The 12166-nt window shown below is 55.0% G+C and overlaps 1 protein-coding gene across 1 annotated transcript; it reads right to left on the reverse strand.

Annotated features, from left to right (window-relative positions):
• Positions 1 to 2424: 2424 nt before the first annotated feature.
• KRP23_3080 (uncharacterized protein) lies at positions 2425 to 4266 on the reverse strand (the record flags this gene model as incomplete). Its single annotated transcript, XM_067887889.1, has 1 exon — positions 2425 to 4266. The coding sequence occupies one exon, from the start codon at positions 4264 to 4266 to the stop codon at positions 2425 to 2427; it is 1842 nt and encodes a 613-aa protein (XP_067750438.1).
• Between the last annotated feature and the right edge of the window lie 7900 nt (positions 4267 to 12166).

Below are 12166 nucleotides of genomic sequence, written 5' to 3' on the forward strand. Positions count from 1 at the left end.
CACTTTACTAAGTGCGCCCTTTAAGTGCGCACTTAGGCCCATATTGACCAAATTCCCAAAAGTGGCCATTTTGGGTCACATATGGGGTCCGCTCCGAGCCGCTAGAATAGTCTCACCTACAACACTTTCTGACGTCCTGGGGCCTACTAAGCGCCAGGACGTGTACTAAAGCAGTTCGGTCAACTCTTTCTAGAAGCTGAGAAATCGACCCATAAGTGACCCAAAATGGGCCCCTTTTCGGGGTCTTTTTGTCGAAAATCCCGAAAATCTAGCAAACACGGAATCGGCCTTTTGCGAAGTCCCTATCGACTTTTTGTATGCTAAGATCTTTTAGGCGATTGTAGAGCTCGGTGAGTACTACCTAGGCTTGATAGAACACTTTGTACGTTGTCTAAGCCAATTTTACTGTAGAGAGCCTGCAAGACCGGTGTCCCGGTTCTGTTCCAATCTTCGGTGGCCTATAACTTGGGAACGGCTACGAAGCAACCGTGGGGCCTCCGCTCAGCGTGAAGAGCGTCTCACGGCGGATTGGCATGCACGGCGATATATTAAAAAAAAAGTTTTTTGTAGCCGAGCCCCGCCAAAAACCACCTTTTCTAAATTTTTAGAAAAAGTATAGGCATCTGGCAAATCTTATTTGCATCCTCGGTATGGGAAAGGGACGGGCCACATGCCCCTATACTCAGCTTAAGTCAAATCGAAAAAAAGTTTTGGTAATTTATATGTTTGGACACTTGGGGTGGCAACCAGAAGTTAGTTGAGAGTTACGCGGCCATCCCGGAAAGACACCTTTTTGAACCCATCGATTTCCAGGGTCACCTGCAGTCTCGGGACTTGGTCGGAGGTTGTTAAGCATCACTTGGAGCCCCTGTTCCCAACTCAACTCGGTGGGAAACGTCCTGGAGGTCGCTCGGGAGGGTCGTCAAAATGGGTACAAAACGCGGTTCGCGCGTTTTGGGGGTGTTTTTGGGCGTTTGCGGGGCTTTGCACACGCCGCATGGGACGGGGCACCCCCGGATTTTAGCTGAGCGTGTAGTACTCGTTACGGGAATGTGTTTAGAGCTAAAGCCCACCTTCATACGATCTCTAGAAGCTCCGCTAGAAGAAAACCAGCTCCCTGGCAGAGCACTTAAAGTTGCCTTTTTGGCGTCTGAACTTGGGGAAAATGCGATATCTCGACAACTACTGGGAGGTAGCTGCCCAAACTTCGTGGGCACTTGGCGGGGAGATAGTCCCAGGGGACCATGTCAGTGCGCCAGCTGGCGTACCGCACATGGCACATAAAAGTGGTTTTTCGTGGTCTGAAACACGCATATTTAAGAATAAGCAATTTTCAGTATGCTATTTGAAGGTGTTCCAGAGGTCGCACACACTTGTCCATACGATATTCGGAATCGGGAGGCAATTGTACGTCTAGATGGACCATTCCCACCGGACAATTCCATTGGTCAAAAATAAGTGTATTCAGTTTGAGAGGGTCACAGAGAAGGTGCATATTTGGCAATACGATATTCGGACGTTGCGTACAAAAGAACGCCTAGATGGACCTTTTCCGACCACGTCAAGTTAATATTCTAAAATATTAAGTTTGCGGGGTTTGCAGAGCCGGGACGACCAATCCGAGTGCGCCAATGGACTCAGCGCATGAAACTACCCCTAGCCACATGGTCGGGTTGCGTGTAACGACCGTCTATATCATACTTTAGTTCGCTCGCATGTATTTCCTTAATAAAACTTATATTCAAGATCGGTCAACTGAGGTGGCCCACCTGTCGGAAGGTGTTCACGCACGTCCCCCGACACGTGTCTGACCCTCCGCGTCTGCCAACATTGCGTTCCAATCGCAGCCGTAGCGCCACAGCACCAACAGTTATAATAGAGAATGTATCGGGCCATACAAAAGTCCATATACTCTGGGCCGTCACCCACCCGGGTACTGCCCGAGAAGGAGGCTGCTTAACTTCGCAGAGCGAACTTAAGTAGCCTCCATTCGGGCAGCTTGTCGGAGTAATTCGGGCCGGCCACCGCTACAATTTATAATGCATTTCTACTATATTTCCTGATTCTATGGGTGGTGGTACATGGCCTGCTGAGTTTGCGGGGCCCACAGATGGACACAAAGCGTCCTCCGAGGCCTAAAAAAGGCGCCGCGTCTACTTACCAACCGTCATGGACCTGCCAAAAAGTAGACAGCACCCGGACTTCCCCGGTGGTCACCCACCCGAGTACTACCCGAGCTTGAGGCTGCTTAACTTCGCAGATCAACAAATTACATTACACTTAGGAGTTTGAGTGTGCAATGAGCACTGCTAACCCACCTATCAATAAACTAATTACTCACTTTGTAGGATGGTCGAGTTGCCGAAGTACTTCCGATGATAAGTCGGGCTTGACGTGAAGGCACATGGTCGAAGTGCCTTGATCCTAGTCGTGTGCTGGTGTCATGTTGCTTGAGTTGTCTTGTCCGTCGCCGCGTGGATGTTTGCGGTGGCGGTTGGCTTCATCATGGTCGAGATGGCGCTTGTGATGGCGTCCAATGGGGGGTTCAACACCGGTTTCACCCGTGAAGACGAAGCGGTAGACCCCTGTGACTTGAATCAGGAAGCTCTTGGCCTCAGTGGCGGGAATCCAAGCGCCTTCATCGAAGACTTGGTAGAACCCTCCTGCCATGACTTCCATGGCCATGCAATGGCGAGCGTGTCCGCTGATGAAGCAGTCCACGAAGTACTTACCGACACCAAGATGGAGTCGGAAGAGTCCGCTGACGCCTTTACCATTACCCTTGTAAAGATTGTTCCGCTTGGACACGTATCCGGCGTGCACATGCGGCTCCGGCATCCGTGATCGGATGTTTCGAAGTAGTGCACCGACCTTGGCCATGCTGATACCTGCGTTCTTGTCAAAGTGGTTCATGCTGAGGAAGTCCGTCCAGACTTCTTTCGTGATGGGGGCCGAGCGACCTGACGCCTCAAACAAGGCGTTGATCGCGGCCACCGCACCGTCGTTGTTCGGCGAGGCGCACATGAGGTTCCAGCCGGTCTGGGTGCATCGGTAGTACCGTTCAAAGGGTTGCGTCTCGCGCTTGTTGATGTCGATCCAGTCGTCCACGATCTTGCAGTTTTCTTCGAGGTTGTCTCGGATCATAGCTTCTCGCGGATTCCACCATTCCGAGCCGTCCATGTAGCGGATCTGGTACCAGTAGCCGAGACCGTCCAGATGCACGCGATCGTGTACGATTTCGATGGGGTAGCTCTCGTCCGACATCGTCTTGAGCCCTTTCTCGAAGTCGTGTACTTCTTCTTCCGTGTGTTGTCCAGCGGCGCGGAACGCAGCAATCTGTGCCTGCAATTCAGCACTGAAGGGTACATCTGCGTCTTCGCTGGCATCCGCAGTTGGTGAAGTCATGACGGCGTCAACGTCGGTGGCAGGTTGAGTCGACTTAGTTGCAGAGCGATGCAAGCGACGGCGTTCGCGATGCGTCTTACGCGCTGTTTGGTGATGACGGTGCTCACCCATCATCTTCTTGTTCTGTTTGCGTACTTGCCGAAGATGTTCGCGGCGGTGTTGCTCCTTCTCCTTCTTGCGGCGGAGTTCGGCTTCCTCCGCGTTGAGCTCTGCGGCAGCTTGAATGGATGCTTCGTCCTTCTTGGCCTGAGCCGCCATATATTCGTCGAATGTCATGTCTTCGGCTGGCTTCTCGGCTGTCTTGTCTTCGTCATTTTGTTGCGAAGCGGATGTACTGCTTGGATGGGAGTCGTCCGTCGCTCCTTGAGAGGGGGCGTCGTCGACCGCCTCCATGGCAGCGAGAGCGTCGACATGTTCGGTTTCAGCGTACTGTACCAGTGTCTCGAAAGCGGCAACTGGATCGGTAACGCTTGATGTCGAGGTCGACGGGTTCAGAATGTTGGCGAGGCCGGTGGCGATGCTGTCGATGTCCTCGTCAGCCATCTCCGCACAGCTGAAGGCGGGGGCTGTAGTCGAGTCCGGTTCGGGCGAGCCTGGAGTAGCTGGTGTAGCCATGTCCAGCGTAGGCGAGTCCGGGGTGGCGAGTGTAGCCATTTCCCCCCCCGGAGTGTGTGGAGCACTTGGAACAACTCCACCTAGGCCGCTAGTGTCCACAGCCTCCTTCTCAACCAGTGGGCTAGCGAATGAATTAACAGACGCAACGGCACTCGGACTGGTCGAGGGTTGGAGGGATGCGGGCGGTGCAGCGCTGGGCGGAGCCATGTCCGTGGGTGGGGCTCGCAGGGTGCTGGGTGTAGCCATGTCTGGCGTGGGGTGAGGTCTTGGTCTGGGAAGAGATGTGAGCTCGAGCTGGCAAATTGCCGAATGAGGCTCTGCCGGCTCAGGGACCGAATCGGGACATAAAAACGTCACCTTTGGGACATGAAAATGGGTCATCCGGGTGACCCATTTTGGGTCGATTGGGTTCTGGAACGTACCCATTTGTACATAAAAGGTACATTTGGGTACCCCACTGGACCCAAATTCTGGAACATTCGAGAACTCCTGCCGGATTCCCAGGCCCTTCTATCGGGTCGTTTGTCCGGCCACATCACGAGGCTGGGTGAGTGCCCATTTCTGGCTGGGACTCGGGACCACTCGTGTCTTCGGCTTCGAAGGGCGCGGTCACGGGCAGGCTGCCCAAAAGTGATCGTAGCTGCACCTGCTTACGCGAGGAGTGCCGGAGCGCTTGCATGGCAGTCGCGCGCCATAGGGAGGCTACATGGAGGTCCACTAGAGCATGGACGTGGGCTTGTACGGTGATCAAATTCGGTTCATGATCGTGGAAACGGATGTCGTTCTGATGAGTCCAAAGACTGCGGAGCATTACCGTTCGCACGATGTGGAAGACAACAAAGAGGCAGTAGCCATATTCCTTCGTGGCACCCGGTGTAGGCACGATGCCTTCGAAGAAGATTATAGTGGCCCACTCAATTGGTGAATCCAGCCACTGTTGGAAGGCGTCCAACCACTCCTTCCATACCTCAGTGGCGAATCCACAGATGCGATGTCGTCTCCAGAACGTTGCAGCCATGCATACAGGTCGTGGTTGCATTAGCGACATGCTGAAGGCGATGCCCGACGTATAAAGCGTTGTGCTGCAGCCGGTACACCAGATCTGCGTAGACTGGCAGCACATGCTTGTTCATCTTGAGGTCCCGGGCCCAAATATCAGTCGGAGGTTGCTTCTCGAGCCCTAGCGACTGAATTGGGAGTGGCAGGGGTTTGAAGCGAACCAAGAGCTTGCGAATCAGAGCCACCGTGAGGTCGGCCACCTCGTAACTCTCAAAACTCCATGTGTGCTGGGCACAGTGGAGGGTGGGTGCGGAGAGCGGGCCAGCGGGTAGCCTTCGTAGGGGTCGAAGAAGAGAGTCAATTCGAGTAAGGAAGACGCCCCATGCACGGTTGTCGGGGGCCGTTGCCGGCACACACATCCGTTTGAAAGCTTGGGTCAATGATGCTGATTGCACTGGCAGATCACTGAGTTCCAGTAGATCAGCTGGTCGAAAGACGCCGTGTTGCGCGAGCGGCTTGACTGTAACGAGTCCAGCTGAACGTAGCGTTTTTGGCGTCTTGGTTGCCGTTGTGACAAGAGTGTTGTCCAGAAAAGGCATCGTCACCTTGTCAAAAGCTGAAGCATTGCGAGTCACCTTCTGCGTCATTTTCGTGCTCCACAGGAACATAACTTGATGCCAGTACTTGCCCATTTGACTCCACCGAGAGTCGCGGCGCGACACTGCGTGATCCGGACTGCTCCTGACTGGAGCGTACAGGATGTCAAAGTCGCGGCCCCAAGGCTGCATGGCGCGGTTAAACAGTTCAATCACTGGCGCTGTCCACAACGGCACTTCCAGTGGTGTCTTCCGAACAGCGATGATAAGCTGGCAAAGTGTGTGTAGCTGGAGTCCTTGGATCATCGTTTCCACTGGCGTGAGTCCAAGACCTCCCAATGACTGCGGAAGGCTCCACCAGGTGCGCGGGACAATGTTGGATGCCATCGACGTCTTCATATAACGGACGATCATCTCCTCCAACTTGTCTTGGAAGCCGGACTTGGGCACGTAGCAAACGCTGGCCGAGTACCAGAGCACCGTCAGTATGATCTGCTGAAGGATGACGATCTGTCCGCGCAGCGTCCGGGCACGGTACTTCCAGATGGAGCAACGTGTCTGCTTGTCCGCAAGCAAATGCTCGAGACGCGCCGCGTCGGTCAACTTGGGGCCGTAGTAGATGCCTAGCAGCTTGGTCGAGTCATCGTTGTCGACGACCGAGAGACGAAGATCCTGTAACGACTCGCGGATGCTGTCGGTATCGCTGTCCCAGGGTCGGAACGGCAGCACCACGGTCTTGTTCTTGTTCAGCTCCATGCCAGACGCTTGGCAGAACTGGTCGACCAAGTTCAGCAGGCGTTGCGTGTCGCGGAGATCTCGAAGTAGCCCCGTGCAGTCGTCCGAAAAGCTAATGACAGCATGGGTTGCCGGGGAGTTGCCACAACGAAGTCCAACGCCCTTCATCCGTGCTCGAACCATGTTAAGCAGTGGTTCCACAAAAAGCACAAACAAGCCCGGGGAGAGAGGGTCTCCTTGTCGAACGCCTCTCCCGATCTCGAAGGGTGCCAATGGGCTGCCGTTGAACATCAGCGCTACAAGAGTGCCTGCAAACATCACCCGAACCCAGCGGCGAAAGACGCTGCCGAATCCAAAGTACATGAGGGTCATATCCAAGGCGTCCCACACGACACTGTCAAACGCCTTGGCAAAGTCCAGCAGCACTGCCCCAGCCATAGAGTCCATTTCATCCTCGTAAAGCTTCATCAGCGCTTGAAACCGGACGTGAGCGTGGTGAATGTCACGTCCTGGTACAAACCCGTACTGGTCGGACCCGAGAAGGGAGTCCAGCAGCTTACCCAATCGGAATGCCAGAATCTTCGGTCCGAACTTGGCATCCACATTAAGTAGTGTGATGGGTCGATAGTTACCAGGTTCCTTCCGGTTCCCTTTCTTGTAAAGCAAACACACTTGACCACGACGCTGGAGTTTGGACATTCGTCCGCATCCAACTGTGCCGCGTAGACGACCTCAAGAATGCAACACCACAGCGTGAGGTCTGTGAGGTAGTAGGCGAGCGGGAGCCCGTCAGGACCCGGTGCCTTCCCTGCCGTCGTATGCTTGATGGCCCAATAGAAGTCGTTAGCCGTCAGTGGGCTGTCCATGTACGCAGCTTGCTGCGGCGTGAGATGTGCAGTGGTGTGTTGCAGGATCTCTGCCATCTGAAGCCGATTCCATTTCGGTTTCGGGTGTGAGAACTCCTTGGACGGTGAACGGTAAACCCCGGACCAAAAGTGATTGAACTCGTCGCACATCATGTCCAGTTCTTCCGGCGAATCGACTGGAATCGGTGTGTTGTGAAGAATCTGAGGCGGGCGGAAGAAGAACTTGGACCCTTTCTCGGCGTCCTTAAGGTCCGCGGCGAACTTCTTCTGCGAGGCGTAGTGCTTACGTTCTTGGAGTTTCACGTCGAGCTGTGCTTTCTTTTCGCTCAGCTGGTTGGCTTGATCCGCCGAGGGGTTGGTTGCTTCAAGGTGTTTCAGCCGGTTGATTTTGAGATGAAGTTCTTCGATCTCTCTCTGGCGAGCGTTCTTCCGGGACTGGAAAAGCTCGCGTAAGAATATAGCGTCACGCCGTTTATGCTCGTCGAGAAGACAACCGGGATTGTACCGTTCGTCTCTCGGGGCGTGTAGTCGATTAGCCAACGCTTCCAGAGACTCTTGGAGGTGCTTTTGCGCTTCCGGTAGCTGGATGACCCACTCGGGGCAGCGCCACGGTGGGCGGGTGGCTGGTCGAAAAGTTGTGGAACCAAGGCGAAAGTCGATTCCGCTATGGTCACCGAGCTCTGCTTTCCGACGGAAGTCGTGCAGAATGTTCTGCATGGCTGAGCGGAAGAGGCGAGGGCTCATGAGGACGTAGTCGATCCTTGCTCGAGCGTTGGGGCCGGAGTATTCTACTAGCGTCGGGTGTTGCAGGCGCCATGCGTCCGCTACATCGATCGCTTGCATCCAGTCTAGCAGTTCGGTTTGTCCTTGTGTTCGATTCCGGTCGGTCTGATTAGCTTGATCCATCCGACTGTCCAGAACCGTGTTGAAGTCGCCCATCACAATGTGAAAAGCGGTTTCGTCTTCGTCTTCGTCGAAGTTGCGAGGAAGAAGATTGAAAAATGAGGGACGCTTGTTGGGCTTGACCGGTGCGTACACCACATGGATGTACGTGGTCGTCGAGTCCAGCGTGCCTCGTAGCAGTAAATACCTGTCCGTCAACGCCGGCGAGCTGGCGTGACGGAGGGTAACGTCTTGAATGTCCTTGATGGGGCACGTAGGTGTCAGCAATAGGCCAACACCAGCGCGCCCCGTGTATCCTGTCATGTGGTCTTGCGACCAGAAGTGAGTGTTAAAGCGTGAAGTCTCCTCCCACAGGTGCTTCACTCACTTGAAGTTTTCGAACGACTCAAACCTCGTCTCTTGCAGACCGACCATATGATAAGTCTGGGAGAGGTAGTTCAAGGAGCTCTTGGAGACTCGGTTCATGCCGTTGGCATTGAGCGAGAGTCCCCGGAGGGCCCAACTCTCATTAGAGAGAAGGGGCGTTGGGGCCGGCTGTCGTCACAGCCACCTGCTGGAGGGATCCAATACAAGATCGGAGCTCCTCAGGCAGGGACGATTGAAGTAGTCGGGCCATTAACGGCGATGTGACCAGTGCAGCGAGCGTGGCATCGTCCCAGAGATGCCATCTGGGATGCGGCAGCGCCGACGGGTTGCGTTGAGTGACCGCGCCCACCTTGAGTGGGTCCATGTAGATGCTTGGCGCAATGATCTGCAAGGCGAGGTCAAACTCAGCCAAGTGGAGTTGCAGCCAAAAGTCATTCGTTGTTCCACACAAGCCTTCCAGAACCGTTTGCGAACTGAGGTCAGTCGCATTCGGGAAGAGCTTGATGATCTCGTCGTTGAGCGAGTAGTCCTTGCTGTTCGGGTTCAGCTTCCTGGCGGCAATCCGAAGGACCGCGTGGTTCATCGCCTTGCTGCGCAGGTGTTGGAAGTTGCTCGGGGTCGAGGTGTCGAGCAGGAAGCGGTGGACACTGGGTTGCGCCTGTATCGAGTACAGGGCCTCGTCAGCGTCCTCGATGTCTGCAAATTCCTTCAAGTACGCCTCGATAATTTCACTGACTTGTTCCAGCGAAGCTTTCTCCGCCGAGTACGTCACGACCGCACTGTTCATGGCGCGCTCCGATTGCTTTGGTAGCTTGATGTATGAAGCCACCGCTTGCGGGGGATTGGATCCATCCCACAAAATCAGATCTTGGTCTGCCGGGGCCTTACCACCTTCACCTTCACTCAGCCACTCGAAAGGGTTGGTTGACGCAAAGATGGAGTAGTTTGACTGGGACGGCGGTAGTTCACGGATATCCGCGTTGGTAGGAGGAGCCACCGGGCCAAGAGCGAGTTGCTTGGCGCGAAGGATGCGAGTTGGCGCACGATCCGTTCGCTTGGCGGCTTGAATGGAGAAGGTTGGGGCGTCGGTGCCCTGCCAGACGGAGCTGGGTTTGACTCTGACCGTCGTGACATCTTCCATGTCGCTTCCATCAGACGCGTCCTTGAGGGACTCATCCGAGTGGTTGGATTCGGACGGGGCATAGTCCGAGTCGTTGTCAACGTCCATGGTAGCATCACCGTTCGGGGCTGCCATGGGCGGAGAATCTTCCTTCTTCGAGCGTGGCTTGGCAGCTGGCTGTTTTGCCGAGCGGGCTTTACGCTCCGCTTGGAGCGCTTGGAGGAAAGGCGGCTTGGTTCGGTTGAAGGCTGGGATGCGGTGGTTGACCACCACATAACCATGTCCACCAAAATCGATCTGGCGCAGAGGCGTCGTTGGGTCAATCATTAGCGAAGCCGGGGCGGTCTTTTGGTTGAAGTACACCCGGCGGTTGCGTGAGCGGAGACCTTGGACCGTACGGCTCGGGGAGATGTACACCGGGGGCGTACCATGCTCCGCGAACCAGTCGTAGATCTCACCGTCGGTTGTCTCATCCGGTAGACGTTGGAGGTCCACGTAGTACCAGTTCGAGTACTTGGAGTACGGCTGGATGCGAAACTTTTTGCCGCAAATGGTAAGTTGTTGCCCTCCGAGCTTGGAACACACGTCACGGTTGGTACAGACGAAGCTGATACCAGCGTTACGAACCGTCTTGAAATCGCGGAGGTGCAGGGTATTAGCCGACCAAATGGCTGGCTGCGGACCGGACCCGAGCGAGGTCATGATCTCCGTGTCCGTGAACGTGGAGGTCAGATCCTTGGCGGGGATCCACATGGAGAAAGTCACTTCACTAGCGACCTGTTGGGGGACACCAGCGAGCGCGGCGAACTTCTTGTCTTGCGTGGTACGATCCGGATCGAGCATGGCCTTCTCGGCCTTCTCGAGGGTGTCGTCGGTGGGTTGCGAGAACTCGGCCCTAGGGGCCTTGTTGCGCCACTCGACGAGCCATGCCTGGTCGCGATGAACGGCCACCATGGTGATCGATGAGGTCTTGCCAGTACCGGCGGAGCTTGTCCTCAAGTAGCTCTCTTTTCAGTCGTCACTTACCCTCCTTTACGGTAGGGCTAGGTCGCACTCCTATGATCTCCTAGGACCACAGGCGCAAACTCAGTAACAAACGTCAAGGGAGCGGCTCAATTCAAAGTCGAGGGCGACTGGGGTCTTGTCGGCAGGTGGGGTGGGCTTCAAGCGACGGGGTCGGGTGAAGGCACGGCACGAGTCGAAGGTACGAGGGGCAGCGGCGACACAACGGCTTAGAGTCGAGGTGGAGTCGATGCACGGAGGCGAGGAAGCGTGAAGACCAGTTGGCCAAAGGCGGCGGCAGCACGACGGCTAGAGGCTGAGGTGGTGTCGGGGCAGATGGCGGGGATCTCGGGGTCGCGGAAGGGGAGCGGTGGCTGCACGACAGCGGGGCTGAGGTGTAGATGGCATACGGACTCGACTTGGGGGACCGAAGCTTGAAAGCGCTTAGCAGGTGTGGGCCTGTCTTGGGCACTTGTGGGGTAGCCGGCAAATTGCAAACTGCTTAACTTCGCAGAGATTTAAGCCACCGGACCCGACAGCCCAACCCGGAGGTTGAGTTGCAAGCACAAGTGACTTTGTGACTTACCCAGCAAGGGCCGGGATCCGTACCCCTCATTACACTATGGGTTATTTTTCCGCAGTGGGGTTTCGTTGCGGCAAACGACCGACCTATGGGCCGGCTACTCGTCCACTTAGTTGCCTATCTCCGGCCTCCGTAGATCGACCGCACTCGACGGGTATCGATCCCGGTACCTCCCGGTCTCAGCGTCAGGGTTCTTAACTTCGCAGAGCGAACGGGATACGGTGATTTCAGCCTAAGATGGCCGTCTACGACAGATACTGTAAACCAACCGTACTTGTACCTGTCCGCCATACTTTACTAAAGCAACACGCACACCACATGTAGCGGGGCTACACATTCGGTTCACCTCCTACCTTAGTGCAACATGCACTAAGGAATACATTCAGGTGACCACCACAGGGTGGTCCACATTCATAGCAAAAGGCATATGACTGGTAGAAAGTAACACCTTTCTACCAATGAGAGTCATTCAATAGATAGGGGTTCTGCCATCCATCCAATGGCAGAACCTCTCATTAGAAATATCAGTTTTAGGAGGAAACCCCATTTTACAATCAATACAGTTCTCATTTACCACCAAAGCTTTCGTTCGGTTCATTTATCTAGGTTTAAGTATACTTGTGGATACAAGTATACTGAACTTAAGTAAATTACTCCTACGCTTCCTCCTACACGTGCGCACACGTGTAAGCTTAAGTAGTGAGTCTAAGCAGACCCATTACACCTGGTAGCACTTTGTAGTCCGTCCAACGACCGACTAACACGTTCGTATGGAATACGAACGCGGGGCTGAGAACCTGCCCTCGGACAGTAACATGTCCGTGGGTAGCCCAAACACGTCTGCAACGCATGTTGCGCGTGCAGACTGCCCCCACCTGTCGGAACCAGAGTGGGAGGCCCTCCAACGACTGTCAACAGTCATTGGGGAAGCGGCGGTAGCAACGATGTTGCGAACGCTATCGCCGACGGAGCAACA

The sequence above is a fragment of the Phytophthora ramorum genome, assembly GCF_020800215.1.
Source record: "Phytophthora ramorum isolate Pr-102 chromosome Unknown Phyram_PR-102_s0002, whole genome shotgun sequence".
Lineage (NCBI taxonomy): Eukaryota > Oomycota > Peronosporomycetes > Peronosporales > Peronosporaceae > Phytophthora > Phytophthora ramorum.